The sequence below is a fragment of the Gobius niger genome, assembly GCF_951799975.1.
Source record: "Gobius niger genome assembly, chromosome: 6".
Classification (NCBI taxonomy): Eukaryota; Metazoa; Chordata; class Actinopteri; order Gobiiformes; family Gobiidae; genus Gobius; species Gobius niger.
Genome location: NC_136857.1, coordinates 34,707,113 through 34,727,529, shown reverse-complemented (window position 1 = coordinate 34,727,529; position 20,417 = coordinate 34,707,113). Strand labels below are relative to the sequence as shown.

At 42.8% G+C, this 20,417-nt stretch overlaps 1 protein-coding gene across 1 annotated transcript in view; it reads left to right on the top strand.

The window, feature by feature from the left end:
- The window catches only part of LOC306964221 (BMP/retinoic acid-inducible neural-specific protein 3-like), a 250,323-nt gene that overhangs the window by 17,727 nt on the left and 212,179 nt on the right, over positions 1 to 20,417 (top strand). Inside the window, exon 2 of the mRNA XM_079558190.1 lies at positions 3,565 to 3,938. Coding sequence (XP_079414316.1) covers positions 3,619 to 3,938 — 320 coding nt within the window. The 5' untranslated portion in view covers positions 3,565 to 3,618. The remainder of the gene's footprint in view (positions 1 to 3,564; positions 3,939 to 20,417) is intronic.

Here is a 20,417-nt window from a genome sequence, read left to right as displayed (position 1 = left end):
TGTCTCCGAGCTGGCCTGGTGTCTCCTCGGGGTCCCCCCAGAACAGCTGGAGGAGGTGTGTGTGAGGATCGGGAAGTCTGGGCATCTCTGCTGAGACTGCTGCCTCCACGACCCGGCCCCGGATAAAGCGGAACAAAATGGATGGATGGATAAACGATGTGGATTTTCTAAGTGGATAAAAAGGGGAACTATATTGTAAGGCGTAATAATACCAGGAGTAGTTTGACATCCATGCAGTAATATCTTCACTTTGAACTACTCCTGGTATTATTACGCCTTACAATATAGTCCCCACTTTCATCCACTTAGAAAATCCACATTGTTTAATTTTGTGTAATTATACTTTTGTAGTGTAACACTTCACATAACCATGTTTAAATTGGGAAAATATGGAAGAGCTTGGTAGCTTCGATCTTTACCTCCTTTGGAGCTATAGAGGAGAGGAGGAGAGGCCGTCTGAGCTGTGTTTACGTGACTGAGGACATGCGTGAAAACCAGACAGGTACAAATGAACTCGTCTAAGCTCAGGTAAGAACATATCTCAGTATGTAAAAACAGTGGCCTGTTCCTTTAAGTAGGAGAGAGAGCATTGGTCCAAACCAACTAATATTCACTTCAGGCTCAAATACAGTATATGCTGCTTATAAACACACAACAACCTTGTTTAAGTCCTCTTCCCCTCTTCTGTGGAGTCTTTGTCACTGTCGACTTCTTTGTCGCTGCAGAAACCAGCTGCTCACTGCTCTCATGGTATAAACCCAGCGGTTAAAAAATGAAATAATAAATTCAGCCATGATGGAAGTATTTATGTGAAGCATTTTGTTTCACCCTGTTCAAAGTTGTCAAGTTTCTCAAAGTGCTCCCCATAAAATCATGATTTCTTCGCTGCACAGTTACTCTCAGTGATGGTAAATGGGCTCAGCTTATAAGGCGCTTTACATTAAGGAACCAGTCACCCATTCACACTCATTCATACACCAATGTACTCCGACACAGTGATGGCTGTCTGAGAAAAGGATAGACATTCTGCACTTATAAACATCAGACCACCACCAGTATGTAGTGCAGTAATGTGCTTCACTTATCTTTGTAAAACTGCAGAAGGAAATGTGTCCATTCCTTTACGCCACTGGAGCAAACCATCTCCAGGTGTCGAGCCAGATTAATGGTCACCTGGTTAAGTTCGCAAATTATCCACCAGGGGGTGCTGCAGCGCCCTCAGCACCCTGGGTTCCCACGGCCTTGCAAAAGAGTCTATTTTAGCTCGTCATCGTTAAGTTATTGTCATTCCACAACACAGTTCTGGAGTCGCTTTTGGCCACTCGGGGGTGGTATCGCAGCACACTCAGCCTCCGGCCACGAGGACAAAAGAGAAGTGCTTTCCTCCCCCATCGGTCTGAACAGAATTAGTTTCAACCCATGACCTTCTTGTTGTGCCAAACACTCTGCCAGGATAGAACCAGGATAAATCAAGACCAGGTTTAAAATTAGACTTTACTGGGTCAACAAAGACAACAGCAGGTTTAATAGTAATGGGATTTATGGCTCTTTTCTGGGAGCCGAGTCTTTGGGATCAGTTCTTTTCAAAGAGCCGTTCGAAAGACTTTTTTTTAAATGTAAAATGTTTATAATGCCAAGCAGATTCGGGCTGTACTTTAACGATACTTGGTTTTCGATACTGATACCTGAACGATTCTTTTCCCGATACATACGTGAAAATATTTGTCGTCAGAAAACAGAACAATAAAGTTTGGAAGATCTGCAAATTCACAATAGCAGGTGTGAAAGATGGGGGGACAAATATGGAGGAAAATTGGGAGAAATTTTGGCAAAAAAAAAAAAAAAATGGGGGGAAAAAGAAAATTTAGGCCAAAATTTCAGAGGGGAATTGGGGAAAAAATGTGTTTGTGAATCAAATCTTTCCGCCACAACTTATAAGGAGAGGCTGTAACTGTCTGACAAATCATTTTTAGTTCAAAAAGCTTTCACTTGTGTGGACTGCTCTGTTGTTGGGCTGATTCTTGTGTTCGTTCGGGGCAGTTCTGGGTAAAATTCAATTTAAAAAATCCAGTTCAGTCATCAGTCAGCTTAACCATGACTCTGTCCTACCCATTAACCTTAAAGCATCTGTATCCTGCTATTTTAGCCATTCCAAAGTAAAGTATAGGCATCTATGTGATATATTGTACCTCTACCACTATGGAGTACTAATTTTTGTGATAAATATAAGTATTTTCTGGAGATATTTTTAAAACCTGGAAGACACAACGCTTTGATTCAGTTAACTCCGCCCCCTCTCTCCGCACATACAACTTTAGCAGTAGTAATAAATACCACAGCAAAAAGTGAAGTTACTTCACAATGCAGTTATAAGGAGTTGACATCTGTAAATGTAAATGGCTAATGCACACGCTAACACACACACGCTAACACACACGCTAACACGCGTTTTGATTCACCACCGCTCTAGTCCATCGGGTACATTGTGGGACTCGCGTTGGTTATAAAAGTGAATCCACTTTGATTCTGGTGAAGATTCACCAAACATCCATCAAGAGAGTAAAAGAAAAACACTATTTTGAGAGTCGAATTTCCCTCCATGACATTATCGTGAAGAAAAGGCGTGTCCAGAGTAGGTTAGAAAGAGCTCCTTCTTCATAACTTTCAAGTGCAAACATGATATCTGCTCAGACTCAGGGGGTGTGTTTGTTTTCTCTGCAAGGGCAGCGTCGGGCACTTCCTTTTTTTTTTTTTTTTCTTACAACAGAAATAATGAAAAAGCTGTTTCACAAATTAAAATCAGACCGTAAGTATAGAATTTGTTTTCCAGGCGAGGGCGGAGCTCAGAGAGCAGGATTCAGGAGGATTTCTGAGAACCGACTGAAAGTCATGGGGGTGTTTTTGCTAAGGAAATAGCACAACATGGTTAAAAGCTCCAAAAAGTAGATTTTGCATGATATAGGACCTTGTAAGTATAGTGGAATCTTAATGCATCAATGTTCCCCCACTTCTATTGACGGGGGAACATCGGGCTGACCCCGGTGAGATCCCCGTTTGAACCGTTCACCTTAAAGGGACTATACGGAGTTTAACATTTTTTTAAATTATGTATTTTTTCCCCCCTACATGTTCCAGCCATGTCCTAATGTGTAGAATGAACCTGTTCACCACAACTGCCTCTAAAATCCTGCACTGTCACTTAAAAAGGAGTTACTTCGGGTTTCAAGTGCCGTCATGCATGAGCTTAATATAGAAGCTGCAGTTACGCAAAAGACCTGCAGTTACGCAAAAGACCTGAGGTGGCTAGATGCAAGTTCGTGAGCATAAAATGACGAACTTGCATCTAGCCCCTTTAAAGAGCCGTTCAAACAATGTTCACTACTAACGGCCAATTAAACAGTTCTGATTCAAAAGAACCAGTTGGTCCTGAACGTCACATCACTACGGTGTAACACATGGCTAAACGAGATCTAAACGACTTCCCGAACGAAACAGCAGAGAAACAGCCTTTGACATGACGTCTCGGAACCGGCGATGGACTAACGTTTGTCCCTTTCTTTGCAGAGCCCGCTGGGAGCGCAGGGAGAATGAGGAGTCGGCGGGGCAGGGGGCAGCAGCATGAGTGGCCGGTGCATCTCCATCTTTAGATCCGGGGCGTTCATGTTTCTATGGGGGAGCGTGTGGACTGTGGCCTGGTGTTGTGTGGTGTCGGTTGTTGCGGCTGCGGTGGTGGGGGCTGCGCCAGGGGACCCGCCGGGGAACCCATCCTCCTCCTCCTCTTCCTCATCCTCCTCCTCCACCGGGACGGGCTTCAGCGGAGCCAACGGTCCCCTGGGATGGCTTCTCTCCGACAAGGGCCCGTTCCATCACTCACAGGAGTTTACGGACTTCACGGAGCGGTACCAGCAAGGATTCACCACCAAGTACAAGATCTACAGGTAAGAAGCGGCACGAGCGTCTGCTTCAAATGAATCTGCCCAAAAAAATAAGCTGATATTCTGAGGTTCCTGTCCCGACGCGGAGCACTAACCGCTAATGTCTTATGAATTTCACTGCTAATGGTATTTAGTAATAGTGCTTCAAGGTCCATTAACATTAACAGCTGCGGGAAATAGTTAGTGCTGCCTATTTAGGTCCTTTCAAATCATTCGGAACCATTATATGTGGTTACACCACATTGATTCGGGAACCAGATGCTTTTGAGAGAAGTGCATTAGGAGGTTCGGTTGCCCCATGCTGCTTTAAAAAAGACGTTTTTATGAGGTTAGAGATTTGACGACTCCAGCATCGAGATGGAAAGTGGGGCTGAGCGTGTGTTTTGTCATAATCTGGGCATGATCTGTAGAGCTGGAAGAATTTGGGAACAGTGGTTAGAACTCAAAGCAAGACTGTCTTATACGCACTTTTCCTATTCTTTACAAATATGTGTATCTGGGCTCCGTGGTGATTTCTCTTAAAGTTTCTTGACTGGCCAATGTAGCGTCTCATTTGAAAGCTATAAAATTGATCGAAACTGATCTTTTTTTTGCTTGCATTGTTGCCGTCACGTTTTTTTCACTTTTTTGTTGCGTTTTATTTACATTTTCTCATCGCTTTTTTGTGGCTCTTTAATCACTTTTTTTGTCACCTTTTCATTGCTTTTATTGTTGCAGTCTCGTCACATTTTTGTGTCAATTTTCACTTTTTTTTGTTGCTTTTGTCACTTTTTTGTTGGTCTTCTGTTGGTTTTTTGTTGGGTTTTCATCACATTTTTCATTGCTTTGTCACGTTTTTTGGCTCTTTTGTCGCTTTTTGTCACCTTTTCATTGCGTTTTTTTTATCACATTTCTGTCGCTATTTTGACACTTTTACCAAGAAGCTTTTAGATTTGGGTAAAGCCAAACTGGGGAAATTTTTCTCGGCTCAGGTGGGAGTTAAGAGGTTAAGGTTAGTGCCTTGCTGAGTGGAGTTTATCAGTTTTCTTCTTGCCTCTGTAGGTTTCTTTGTAGTGTTTAAGGGAGAGTTTTGGACTTTTGGCTATTTTCAGACCGAGTACGTTACATTGTAGTTTACACAGTGTCCATACGTCTTTAATCCGTCATGTAATTATGCAGCCTTTTAATGACATGCAGGTCAGAAATTACAGCTTATTTCTAGGGATGGGTATCATTATGGATTTATCGATACTACTCCTCTTGCTCCTTAGCGATCAGGTACTTTAACAGTACTCTTATATGTACTTGGCCTATATACATTTTTCATTACTATACATTTTTTTTCCAATTTGCGCTTACACTTAAAGGGATATTTCAGGATTTTATTATTATTATTTTATTGGTTATCCAGAGTGTTGTTGATTTCTGGAGATATTTTTTTTTTGCAGTTCTTATGTTTGAAGAGTTTCGTGGCGCTAAGCTAATGCAAGGCTAGTGCATTTCTATGGTATCAGCTAGCCTGCATTAAAAACAGTCTGACCCGCTCCACAGTGCACCTGAGGCAAATCACTTATAACACCAGACTAACCATATAAATGTCTGTGTCCATAGAGTAATTTGAACCATTTTGCATTTAAAAGACCTTATATTTGAGCAGCATCAGCTTCAGCAGCGGCGGAGTGATCTGCTAGAAAATAGTCCCTCGAAATGCGATCATTCATGTGATACAAGGTCAGTTATATTTCAAAAAATATTCTATTGGCACAAACATTTATATGATTAGTCTGGCGTTATAAGTGATTTGCCTCAGGTGCACCGTGGAGCGGGTCAGACTGTTTTTAATGCAGGCTAGCTGATACCATAGAAATGCGCTAGCCTTGCACTAGCCTAGCACCACGAAACACTTCAAATATAAGAACTGCATGAATTTCAAACAAAAAATATCGCTTTTTCCTGCTCTCCATTTGTTTGTCCTTCAAATACTTCCAAACCAAGCAGCCCCTCACTGATTCCCTTTGCCGAATACAATGACGAAACCAAACGCCACGGGTGACCGAGCTCCCGCTCTCCACCTGCCTCGCCGTTCGTTCGATGTGAATCACCCCATCACCGACTGACCCACTTTGCCGCTCGAGTATGCCCACACTCCCCCTACTTGACCAAATTGCGATTGATCTCGCCCCGAATCCATTCTTGCATTTGGCCACTTTAAAACTCTCCCCGTCTCCGTCGCGGTGGGAGTGAGCCGTGGGACGCGGATTGTAAACTGCTTAGCCCGTTTCCAAAGCTCCGGCGCGTCCGGTATGGATCCCTCCTCTTTTGTGGTTTTATTCGAATTATGCGGCTATATGAGAGGGGAATGTTTTACGCCGGTTGGGTAGAGTGGAAGCGGGGGTTTCGGCGGGGGGCTGTGAAGGAGGCAGCGGGGCGTAGTGGAAATCACAGAGCGCTGACTGGAGTGTGACAGCAGCAGACAGACGCGATCCTGAACAGTTTGGCGTGTTGAATACAGAGGCGCGCGTTTGGAAAGCAGCGGGGTGTTGTCTGAAATAGCCGCCGCGTGCATCAACTTCCTCCCCCCACTGTGTTTTGCCAAAGCCGTGATGAAAGAACGGGAATACAGCCCTCGCCACATGCCTGCTGTATGGATCTGTGCTAATGCTCAGCGCTAATATCCGGTCAAAGTCTGCGGAGAGAATGTGGATATGCTCTCTCGTATATTGTAATATCGTCTGCACCGCGGAGACGAGAACGTGGGATTCTTGGAGTCGTTGCCTGAAGTTATGAAGATGCAAATGACACAAAAAAAAGATCTCTTTCACTGTGTTTTATCATCACTGAAGGCAAGACTCTGCAGCGGAACAGGGAAAGTTTGAAGCTTTTACTGTAAATTACACACATTCAAGACATAAATACAAGAAGAAGAAACAAGTGCTGGAATTTGGGTGAAAAAATAATGGCATAGTCGCTTATATTTTCTGCAACAAACTAAAACATGATAGAGCCAGAACTGTGTTGGACATATTACTGACAAATATTTTTTTTCATGGGTTTAAATCCTTTCCGTAGTCCCTCTGGGGGAAACACAAGTGTTAATGGGATGATTGGGGGGTCTTTCATCTCCCCCTGGTGTCTCTGGCCCGAAAACCACACTTGCAACTGGACTGCCACCGGGTCGGAGGCACCAATACATAGGGCTGTGCAATGAATGAAAGGAGAACAGCTGTTTAGAAGCCTCGACATCCTTTGCTCAGGCCCTGGTTTTGTTTAGTAGAAAAGTCTAAAACTCTTCTTCAGGAGCAGATGGAGCTCAAAGCAAACTCTTATTATTTCATGCTGCTGAGATGATTGTTTCTGTTCCCTTCGCATTTCACGAGCTTAAGGCTCAAGGGCTTTGGTCTGACATGAAAACATTAGCGCTGTGTGATGATGTCATCAGGCCGCGCGGCTCTGTTGGACAGGTGTGAGGGCTGGCCAGCAGGGGGCAGGTGTCCCTATAGGATTAGTTTAGAAACGTGAGCATATTTAAAAAAAAAAAAAGTTTTTATTGTCCAAAGAAAATGTAGTAAAATGAATAAATAAAATAAAGATTTTTTTTAAGGCAACGAATAATCGTTTGAATAATCGTGATTTCAATTATTACTAAAATAATCGTGATTATTATTTTTTCTATAATCCTAGCCCTACCAATACACACTAATGGACTCACGAAGAAGAAGCTAACAGGCAAACGGGCAAAGCTAGCTGCGGGCTAGCACCACTTAAACAGTATTTACAGCCAAGTTTGAGTGAAAAAAATAATCTCCATTGTGTAATTGGAGGAACAATATCCCCTCTCTCCTTTTGTCTTTTCTGTCAGCGTAGAATTTACTCTCACGGACAATTAATAAGTTAAAAAAAATCACACCTTGCTACGACACCTGCAATGGCACCTATGGTTTATGTAAATATATACAAACTACCTCTCAACTATTTTTTTCCGCTCATTGGAAAGTTAAACATCATGGTCTAAAACACATTCTCTTTTTTCTTTTTTTTTTTTTTTTTTACTGAAAACACACTACTTTGCTGAAAACATTCACCTTGTGGCCAATTCGACTTTGAATAATCAAATGCTCATTCCTCTGTTTGATGGAACGTAGTGCAAATCTCGAATATAAAAAAAAGCACAGATTGTCTATCAGCTTGTGGCATGACAAATATCAGACTTGGGCATTAAGATAGCATTAACAAGCATTCAGTTTGACTCACCATTGCCTGTAAAAAGTAATAATAATAGTTAGGCCACATCTCATCTTTTTTTTCACCCGTTTGAAATAAAATTAAGATGAACATTCTCAACAGTGTATCTGCAATCACCACAGCGCGTCGTTTTATGTAACCAACGTTCGCTACAAGTCAATTTTCTGCAATTACGTTTGCAAAGGTGCTCATTTTCTCCCAGCAGTTACATTTCTAAAGTGTAATATCAGCCATTGCGCCAACTCTGGGCCGCCTGCTGACATTTATAAGAACGTATATATATTTGCATGTACCATCGGCGGACCTCTGAAACAGCTCCAATCCATTTCTCGCTGTTGCTCGTCCGATCGTTCGACGCCGCGTGAATTGGGAAAAGAAACGGCCTTACGTCGGCAGATTTGATTTTCACATCGACTTATGTGAATAATAAAGGATTTCTTTATGAGTCATTACAGTGTGTTTGGGGCGGGAACATGCAGTACACACTCCCACTGAGCAGCAGCAGGAGACCCCTTTTAAAACCAGCGTGGGAGTTATTCACAACACCCCCCCCCCCCTTCAAAAACACTCTGTCACCAAGGCCGTCGTTTATGCGCACTTTTTTTTGTGGGCGATGTGATCTTGAAAGCATTAAAAGTCGGCCTAAAACATGCACAATCGCTGATCCTCGGCTTCTGCTGCCGTCTGTTTGCGCAGAGGGAGAAAAAAAGATCCCACAGAAACAACAGACGGGGACTCTGATCTCGCCCTCCCTGTGAGCCACCACTACCACCAAATCAAAGCAAATCAGAGCTGTTTATGAGTCGAGAAGCTAGTGGACAGTTGGATATTTCAGCAAAAAGAAAGGCTTGTGTTGGCTTCTTCGGGACACAGTTTTAGACTCATTTGTATTCAGCGTGTTTGAGTGTCTTTTTAACTGTGTTATATGTCTGGTTACATGTTGGCGACCTTACTTAGAATAGAATAGATCTGTACTTGACCTGAGTAGTATTGTCTACAGCTTCACAGGTACAGGCTCTGTTCGTGAAGTACTTGCATTGATCTTAAACATGAAAGACAATGAGATACGACTTACTTTGGGTAAAAAGTGTTATGTTTATCTGTCATTTATAGGGCTCTTCTAGCTTCCGGGTAATTCCCGAGCGCTGCAGTTATGGCGGTGAGAACAATGGTAGTGTCAGACAGCGTTTTGGCCTATGAATGACAGATTCCATCCATCCATCCATCCATTTTCTTCCGTTTTATCCTGGGTCTTCCACAAGGCCTTGTCCCACTAGGACATGCCTGGAACACCTCCCGCGGGAGGCGACCAGGAGGCATCCGGAACAGATGCCCGAGCCACTTCAGCTGGCTCCTTTCGACGTGAAGGAGCAGCGACTCTACTCTGAGCTCCTCCCGGATAACTGAGCTCCTCACCCGATCTCGAAGGGTGCGCCCAGACACCCTGCGAAGGAAACTCATTTCGGCCGCTTGTATTCGCGATCTTGTCCTTTCAGCCATTACCCAAATCTCATGACCATAGGTGAGAGTGGGAACAGACAGACAAATTGTGTTTGATGAATTCAGTTTTTCTCAGTAAATCCTGCCTAAAAGCTGTTGTTGTTGGATGTTCCATTTTGTCAGAACTACAGCTTCAATCTTTAAATGTTATGTTTAAAAGTTTAAGGTAACGTGTCGGACACATTCTGGCTCCAAATTTACCATTTAATTTGTTTAAACATTTAATTCATTGTTAATCAAATGTTTAATGTCATGACACATGTTAGCTAAATCATTCATTTATTCATTCATCTTCTTCCACTTGTCCGTTGCTAGATCGTGGGGGCAGCCATTGGTTGCCTGGCTCTGCCATACTACTCCCTGTCTATTCCACACAGGGAATTAGTCTGGTCACGGAGCAATTGGAGCAGTTAGTCTAATTCACAAAATATGAAGTGACTATAAACTCACGCGGAGGCAAAATCCTCGACGACTTCATCCATGATTAGTTTTGGCAAATGTTAATGTAAATTGAACTAACAACATGGTGGTGCAGCGAGTGACACATTTCTCTGTGACGGTCGTGATCGGTTCGGCCAGGCCTTTGCCGACAATCAGCAACTTTTTACCATGTATGGCCAGACCCACCTTCTTTCACGCAGAAAGAAGTGGGTGTGGTTTATCAGGCTAAGCCATTGGAGCAGCCCAAATCACATTGCACCAGCCCCTATGGCCCCTCCTGCAGGTGGAGGTTCCACAGATGGACGGTCTCACAATTCTAACCGGGCCTGTTGGTCTCTCATAAGGGGCTTCTGAACCGCTCTTAGACGAACCCCCCGACAACAGAGCTCCCAGGATCATTTGGGTGCTCAAACCCCTCCACCATGTGAAGGTGGCGGTTCCAGGAGGGGGTAGCTAAACCATGCTTTAGCTAAATCTAAAGCCGATAAACTAGAAACAATGTCGCCTAAGAGCTCCTAAAACTTTTTCTAATCTGTATTACGTTTAACTTAGATCATGATTATTTCCATAAATGCATGAAATTCTGCACAAAGTTTAGATGGATTATTGAAGCGTACTCGGCTACCTCTGTTTGGACAAACATTCATCGAGACCAATTAGTCCAATTTCTATTTATATCTGACCTTTGCCTCAATAGGCAGGTTATCATGGTAATCAAATGACATTTCATCACAATCTGACAATTATTCAGACTGTGATTGGATTTCACCTTAATAAATCCTCTAAAATCCAATAAAAACCACCCAATGCAGCGATCTGCCATTGTTTTCAATGAAGCTGAGAGCGTCGTATTCACCTCTGCCTGATTTGTGGCGTAACACCGTACAGCCCTATAGAATCATCCCTCATCCAAGTTTCAAGTTTCAAGTTTAATGGTTTTGTATAGCCCAATATCACAACAGAAGTCGCCTCAAAGGGCTGCAACAAACATCAAGGCAATAAAACACAGCAATAAATATGACAATTAAAAGTTCAGGTGAATCCAGGCAAATATAATGTCCAAAGGTAGCGATGAGCGGCGTGGGCGTCCCCCGTCCTTAGACTCTCCAGTACGGCAAGGAAAAACTCAAAAACCCGGCAGGAGAAAAGAGAAACCTTGGGGAGAACCACAGAAGGAGAGATCCACTCCCATGGACGGACAGGCTATAGAGACCCAGGGCCGAAGGATCCCTCAGCAGACGGGCCAAGATCACAGACTGTCCAGTCCTCGGATTCCAGAATGCCAGTTCCTCCGTTCACCCAGGTTCCTCCATTCGATCTAGACAGGCACTCCCGAGGGGGAGTGGGACAGGAGACACCATGTGAATAGTGATGAACAGACTACAGATAAATTAAGTATTGTATCATGATAAAACAAAGTCTGCAGTAAGAAGAAGAGGATAGCGCTCAGTGGACCGTACTTCCCACAGCAGTGTTTCTCCTGAGGCAGCTTTACTTCGGGCTGTGGGTTAGTGCTTTACCTAACTGACCTGATTATAAGCTAATTCGAAGAGGTACGTTTTGAGCCTAGTCTTAAATATAGGGACTGTGTCTGCTTCTTTAACGTGGGCTGGGAGTTTATTCCACAAAGTTTATTCATCCCTCGGCCCGGGTGCGTTGGACGCACCCGTGCCAGTCCGCCGCTCTGAAGCCTGTTACGCTGATGCTGCTTCATGTCCTCTGCCCGGGCCGGTGCCAATCCACCTGACTGACGCTGGCATTTAGCGGCTGACAAAGGGACCGAGCCGGGCGCGGGCACACACGGACGGCAGCTTCAACCGCGTCCAACCCCATCCTCCCGAATCCATCAACCCCCGTCCGCCGTTGGCTTGTCTCTCAAAACGCCTCTCTCGCCTCTCGTCGAGCCTCAGTGCTTTCAGACCAGCAACATGCGAGCGCTGGAACGATTGCTGGATTTCATTTCAAAACGAGCCTCATCGAACAGAGAGTCAGGGGGTCGTTTTCATCTCGCTGCCAGCGTTTGAAAACTCGATGCTTTTAAGCTTGTGGTGCCAACTTGAGAACAGAAAAATAAGGGGCACGATTGGGCGACCTGGGGGTGGGGGTGGCGGCGACATTATCAGATCGTTTTGAGCTCTGATTTGTTATTACTGATCCTTTTAAATTGGCAGTAAGTAGTAGATTTTTCTGTTTAGCGCTAAGCATAATTTGAAACTATATCATGAAAGCTCATAAGGTTTGATTTGATAATGACTGGTTACGTATGGTTATAATACCCATTATAGATCAGGTGTTTGGCACGTTTCTTTAATAAATCCATATCATTAAGTGTGGTCTTGAAGGTCCACAGCTCCACACAGAAGGTCATTGGAGTTTTAAGGTACAGTAAATTCTAGACAAGGCTTTATTACTCAGAAAATCTTTGTTTTATACAGACTGCAAAGTGGTTTTGATATTTTTGCCTTAATATTTATATTAGAGTTTGTTACAACCCCAAGAAACTTTTCCTATATATTTAGTGACAGCTTGTTTATGTCAAACCAGATTTCAAACAGGTTTAGTTCCATTTCTATGAACATCAAAAGTTCATTTAATCTTTTACCAGAACACACTATGGTTGTGTCATTTGCAAATATAATAAATTCAAACATGTGAGACCAATTACAAATATCACTAATGAAAATATGAAAGAGTTTTGGACCAATCACAGAACCTTGTGGTACGCCACATGTTATGCTCTTGAATCCAGATACTGTTCATTTTTAACACAATATCAAGTGTCAACTTAAGACACACCTATTCAGGCAGGCTTTCTCGCCTCACCAGACTTAGACCTATGTGTTATGTGCCTTTTTCAATTGTATACATCCCCGACATAATGTAATGTATATAGTAAATTCACAGTATGTTCTAAGCTTTGTGACCCTGGTCTGTGTCAAACACAAGGCCCGCGGGCCGCACGATTCAATGTGGCCCTTTGTAGAGCATGAATTTCTGAGTGTGACAAAAAAAAGTCTCTAGCCCATTCCTTTATAATATATGTAGCCCGCCGTGAACCCAAAACATGTTCGATACACCTTATTATACAGTGTTGCATGTTTCTTATAGACTGGTTCTGGATCAAGATCATTAAAAATTGAAAAGATGAGTAATTTGAGTTTTATTTTAAGTTATACTATTTGTTTTGGGAGATGCTTGTGGGACTGAGAACTGAGAGGTTGATCTGATTTGCTCTTGACTTGGAGGTGCAGGAACAATTCAGACCAGAGCCACAGGAAACACTCTGTAACCATGCTCTTCTTCCCACTCTTCTTTGTTCCTCTACAATCGCTTTCATTTCTTTCCTGAATCTTCCTGAGTTGAACGGGGATGTGGAGGATGTCAGGTATAATCCCGCTGCTGTAAACCTGTATGTATCGTATGTAACGATGAGTCCCTCGACATGATGTAGTGCAGCTGAGAGTCAAGGTTTTCTTTTCTTTGACCCTGTGAGGCTTTTCGTCCTCTGCGTTTGACCCACCCTTTAATGCCGCTGGGGAAACCTGCCGGGAGCAGTGGCAAGCTGGAGCCTATTTTGCATGTTTTGGCGTCACTGTCATACTTCTACCACACCATGCATTGTACATATATACTACTACCTATGTTGATATTGGTGATGTAGGATCAAAATATGTTTTCTATTTGAAATTGTTCATAATTGGCATTTTCCCAGTGAGCACCATCAGGCCGTCGTCATCTGCGACGCTTTTCAGCCGTCTGTGAAGTGAAAACCATCTCTGGTGACCATATTGTGAAGCTCATTGAGGAAATGTCAAGCGTAATTAAAGCTCTAATCAAAGCAAAAGGCTGCTGTTTTCAAGAATCTGTTTTCTCTTTTACTGTTTATAAGATAATTCCACCTGTGTTCGTTCATAAACTAATGCCTTCAGCAAAAATCAGCAATGTCGTGAAATAAAACAAAAAACAATATAATACAAAAGCGTTGCCAAAGAGTATTGTATCTTCACACATCAGTTACTAGAGGCAGGTGCGGAGGAGACGAGGGAAAATCACATTGTACATGAGTAAAAATAATACTTCCCTCCAAACCTGGCAAAAATAGTTTATTAGGATTAGGTCAAGGTTTTGTTCCTGAGACCTTCATCAATTTGTCTGATTTGACCTAATCCTAATAAACTATTTTTGCAAGGTTGGCACTTTTGGTCACATTTTGACTAAAAAGTAGTCCAAATCTGATGAAATCTGATTTCAATTGTCTCATGTAAAGCGCTTTATGACTATGTCTGTGAAAGGCGCTGTATAAATAAAGATCTTCTTCTTCAAGGAAATGCATATTGCTGGGTTGCAGGTGACATCACAGTGTTCTAAAGGCCTATACTATTATATAGAGGAAACATTATTTTGTTATTGAGGACATTTTTGGTCTTGTTCAGAGAGATCATGCAACCCAGCAATTAAGAGCTTCCTTTTGAAGTGTCTGCGATGCCGTCGGACATGTTTGATCTGGACAATATCGAACTGGTTAATGTTCGGGCCAGGAATTGGAAAATGCTTAGAAGGTTAGAAACAGGCAAAAAATGTAAGTAAAGGTTTGGAAAAGGTTAGGTTTATCTAGCAATATATGTTACATGCCCATTACCAAGAATGACCACAGCCCCCTGACACCCCTGCTCGACTGTCTAGATGACGTCAAGGCTTGGCTAGCCCAGAATTTTTTAAAACTGAATGAGGGGAAAACAGAAATCATAACATTTGGATCTACCCTCACGGACTTGGGATCTCTACAAAATTATTTGCGTCCCAAAGTCACCAGCCTTGGCGTCATCCTAGACAGTGATTTTAAATTTGACAAACAGATCAATGGCGTTTTAAAATCGGGTTTTTATCATCTTCGTCTTTTATCCAAAGTTAAGCCGTTTTTATCTTTTAATCTTTTTGAGCAAGTCGTGCACGCTTTTATTTCAAGCCGTCTGGACTACTGCAACGCACTTTACTCGGGCATCAGCCATAAAGCACTTTCCCGATTGCAGTTAGTCCAGAACTCCGCGGCACGACTTTTAACAGGGACCAAAAAACGTGAACATATCACCCCAATCCTCGCGTCTTTGCACTGGCTCCCTGTTAATTTTAGAATTGATTTTAAAATTTTGTTGTTTGTTTTTAAAGCTCTAAATGGACTGGCCCCGCAGTACATCACAGACCTCATCCAAATTTACCGCCCCCCACGCGCTTTGAGGTCTGAGGGCCAGCTCCAGCTCGTTGTTCCGAAGACGAACCGAAAAACCAGAGGGGACAGAGCGTTCGCCGTTGTCGGCCCTAAGCTGTGGAACGCTCTGCCCCCCCACGTCCGTACGGCCCCCACCCTGGAGTGTTTTAAATCTCGTCTTAAGACTCACTTTTATTCTCTGGCTTTTAGCACCGCGTAAGTTGTGTGGTCCTCTGTGTCTTTTTATTTATTTTTATATTTTATTTTTTTTATTGAGTTTTATTCTTATTTATAGTTTTTAATGTGTTTTTATTTATATTTATTCTTTTAACCTGTTTTATTTATATCTATTGTTTTACACTCATAGCGGTAGAGCTCATTTGCATTGTTTTGGTTTTATTGATTTTGTTGCATGTGCAGCACTTTGGAAACGTTTTGTTGTTTAAATGTGCTATATAAATAAAGTGGATTGGATTGGATTGGATTGGCGTGACATTTTTAAAACAGAACTAAGTAACTCATGCCCCTAGAGGCCATAAGCACCACTACAGGTGTCGTAGCATGTAACGTTTTTTTACTCATTAATTGTCAGTGAGAGTAAATACTACGTTGACAGAAAAGACAAAGGGACATTTTGTAATTGTTCATCCAATTACAAAATGGAGATAATTTTTTTCACTCAAACTTGGCTGTAAATACTGTTTCAGTGGCGCTAGCCCGCAGCTAGCTTTGCCCGTTAGCCTGTTAGCTTCTTCTTCATGATTCCATTAGTGTGCATTGGTGACTCCGACCCGGAGCAGCAAAGTTATATTTGTGGTTTTCTGGCTAGAGACACCAGGGGGAGATGAAAGACCCTCCAATCATCCCATTAACACTTGTATTACCCCCACAGGGACTACGGAGAGGGTTTATTACGGTAAACAAGTTACATAGTTCTTCAAAATCAATGCTAAGTGCATGAAATGAACAAAAAACAACATGTAGAGCTGTTTTGTGCATTATCATAAGGAGACAGCAAAATAGCATAAGTTTGTAGCCATCGGACGGTTCTATAGACCGGATGCAGAATCTACAATAGATGCCCTTTCAGTTTCTCGGAGCCACCTTTGTGTTTGCTCAAAGGCACAGTTCACAAAGTGTCAGGACAAAACAATGCGGTTGGTGGGTGCCTGTGCCAGTGTCGCTCCGCTGAAACGTGTAGGCCGCTGAATATGGATGCCAAATGCCAGCGCTCTGGTCCCATTGTTAATACGTCAATCTCAGAGTTCCCAAAGCCACTCGAACTAACAAACTCCGCCCGCGCGCCCCGCAACGTCTTGTATTGATTTCACACATGTTCGTTCAGAAAACACAAGCCTGACAACTCTATCACCTCTATTCCCCCGAGCCCCTGTGGCCTTTTCAGCGCGCGGCGGGCGACAACCGGCATTTATCTAATTAGTCCAGAAATCCAATTGTAACTCAGGGGCTCAAATATCACCAAAAGACACGCGGCGGCAGCGGCGGCGCACGGTGTTTCAACAACTTTATTAGCTTCTGTTGTGCTCCTTTGAGGCTTTAAATATCTCGCATGGGCAGAGCTGTCACTTAGCGCGCGCTGCCGGGGAGAAGAAAGACTTGGGCTGTTGTCAGACTGTGGCGGATGACTCGTGTTGAAGCGTGCACTTAAAGCTGGAAAACAAGTCAAAGCGTCTCCGAGACGCCGACGAGTCTTCAGTCGAGCAGCTTCACTTTTTACGAGAGTTTCGGCTGATTTTATGCATTTCATGGGGATTTCAGGCATTTCACATGTTTCCTGTTTTGAGGCCTTTTGACCGTTTAGAACAGGGGAGTCGAAGTTGTTTGGGTCGTGGGCCGAAATTCAGTCCCCGCCTCATAACATTACATCACACTTATTGCGCTTCATCCAACTGTATCACATGTTTCTCAAAGTGTTACATGAAGTCATTATTCATTCACTCCACACTCGATGGAAAGGCACATGGAGGCTTCTGGCAAACAGAAAACAGGACTTCTTATGTTTTCTTTTAAAAATGCCGCTCTGTCATAAATGCCAGATTTGTGCAGTGTACGACTAATAGTTGTTCTGTGGACAGTTTCCCCCACCTTAGCTGTGTCTCTCTGCAGTCCAGGGTCATCATAGGCTTCTTGGCAACAGCTCTGGTCAGTGCTGTCCTTGTTCGGTCAGGGTCTTGGTAGGTTTGCAGTGATGCCAGACTCTTTCCATTCCTGGATGGTGGATTTAACTGTACTTTGAGAGATGTTTTTATAACCTAACCCAGATATATACTTCTCAATAACTTCATCCCGGACCTGTCTGGTGTGTTCTTGGACTTCATGATGCTTCTGCTCCACAATAGCCTCTAACAGACCTGAGACCATCACAGAGCAGCTGTATTTGAACTGACATTAGAAACACACAGGTAGACTCGATTTAGTCATTGGGTCAACATCATCAGGAAACTTCTGAAGGCAATTGGTTACACTGAAAGGAAAGGGGGGCCTATACTAAGTCAAAATCATGTATAAATCACTTTCACTTCACGATTGTGTGTCACTTAGTGTGTGTCTTTGACATAAAATTTCAAGTAAATAGCGGAGATAAATGCTAACGGCGCAGCAGCTACGCTAACCCCGGAAGTACCGACTTTAATACATAATCCTTTTTTAGCAGTAGGTGCGGCATTTTGGCTAGTGAGTCTGAGAAATAAGGTTCAGTCACTCCCCGTTGAGTTTCAGAAATATTGATGGTTGTATTAAAGAGTTTTTAATGTTTTTTTTCTCGCATGTTAGCCGGTATGCTAGGACCCGGAAGCGGAAGTTGTGACGTCACACTTAACAAACGTATTCACCTTATTCCGCCCCGCCCACTTTTGCCTCTTTTTGTGAGAACGAGGGAAAATATTCTCCGCTCAAATCTGATGTTTAGTTGATTGATTTGTGTAAAATGTTCATTTGCACCAACATGTCAACACTGCAGCGTTTCTCAGCGCGGCCGAAAAACTGCTTTGTTTTCGTGTAGTAACTGATTTTATGTGGACTTCTCCAGTCCCATGTTAACACATAGGAGAAAAAGGGCGGGCACAATTCATGGCGGTGCCCACGCGAGGCTCCGGAATAAGGTGAATAGAAGAAGGTAACATTGCATAGCAGTTTGACTCATTACACTGTCGGCACGGCAACAGTTTAAAAATGTTTACCTTCCTCTATGTCACTTCCTGTCGGTGTCCAATAAGGCAGTGAAACTATAAACATCACAAAAATGGCCAAACTAAAGAAAGCCGGGTACAATCTTTAGCAAAATCAAGTCAAGTTTAATGCTTTTTAATGCCATTTTTGATGCCCAAATACGATACTATACTAGTATATAATACTATATACAGCACATATTTTATTTCTTAAGATCTGCAAACATTTCATCAGAGGAAAGAGAATAATCTTTTTTTCGTCAGGCAGTGCATGCTGTCCTTGAGATTTTTCAAATAGTCTTGTTACGCATTTGTTTTCTTCCATTTAGTTGGATCTTTTTCCTCTTTAGCTCAAAGCATTATCGTGTTCCGAATGCCTGAAGACATGAAGAAAAACGCCTCTTTTTCTCGTGAAGAATGGCGAGACATCTTTGTTCTCAGTGAATCATTAGCCTCCTGATTGCTTCGGACAAAGTGAAAAGTCCCACATGGAACCGCATTAAGACGGGCTCTTTAATTACCCACCAGGTTAACTCAAGGTTAAATAAAACATCCCCGACCTCCCCCTCTTTCACCTGCTCTCTGGCCTCCCCTCTCTGCGGCGTCGCCCGTGCCCAATGATCTCAAACCAGTGGGCTCATATAAATGCAGAGTGCGTGCTGTGGCCTTTCTGCGCGGGGCAGAGCGAGCGGGACAGGGCACTTCTTTATCCCCTCACAGCGCTGGCCCATTACGCATTCACAGCGCGGTGCATTAGCACGGAGATAAACTGGCCTTTAGCTAACGCATAAACACAAAACATGGCAGCTACCCAGATATCCTTTGCATTGTTGTGGGAAGAGCAGCCAAAGTCAATTTTGTTTTCTATGGGAAGTCATAAAAGGTGGAGGTGCTGACGACTTTAGAGTTGAAATTTATTGACGTCACTTGATCTTCTTTTAGCCCTGGGAGCACGTGCTGCCCCAGGGATTTTCACCAACTTGAGTCTGGAGCTGGATTAAAAGTGGTCAGGAACAAAGTGACAACGTAAATCTAACATGTTAAGGAGTTTTTGAGCATCTGTGCTTTACTTAAAGGGACTTAAAATTATTAACTTAACTTTAAACTTTAACTTTAAATTATTTAAAATGAAGTGTTTTCCTCCCCCGACAGCTCAGACCTGTTCACCACAACTGCCTCTAAATCACTCAAAAAGGTGTAAATTCGGGTCTGAAGCTCCGTCTTGCACAAGCTTAATAAAGAAGCTGCAGTTACACAAAAGACCTGAGGTGGCAGTAGCGAGTATAAGAAAAATAAACTTCCTTCTAGTCCCTTTGAAGTTGTAAATCCCTAAAGCTTCTCGTCTGGAGAGCAACATCATTTGAAAGCTAAGACCTACAAAAACCGATCATAACTTTTTTGTCAACATGCTTGGTCACATTTTTGTCATGGTTTGTGTTTTTGTCACTTTTTTATTGTGTTACTGGTGCTTTTCCGGCGCGTCTTTGTTGCTTTTTTGTTGGTAAATTTGTGCTTTTTCATAATTGTTTGTGCGTGATTGTCTTTTCTTTTGTTGCTTTTTTCGTCACTATTGTTGCATTTTCATCCTTGTTTTTGTCGCTATTTTGATGCTTTGTTCAAAGAAGCTTTTAGATTTGGGTAAAGCGAAATGAGTGAAAATGTGCTCGGTATCACTTTATTTTACACTGACACTCTTGATACATTGTCCATTACATCAGTGGCCGTTTACCACCTAAAAGACATTACTAAAATAAAAAACACAGTGTCTAAACCAGATTTAGAGAGATTAATTCATGCTTTTGTCTCTGTCGGCTAGACTAGTGTTCACTGGCCTTTCCAAACGAGCTGTTAAACAGAAACCAGGAAATACAACCATATTAGTCCAGTGCTCCGGTCTCTGCACTGGCTTCCTGTCATTCAGAGAAT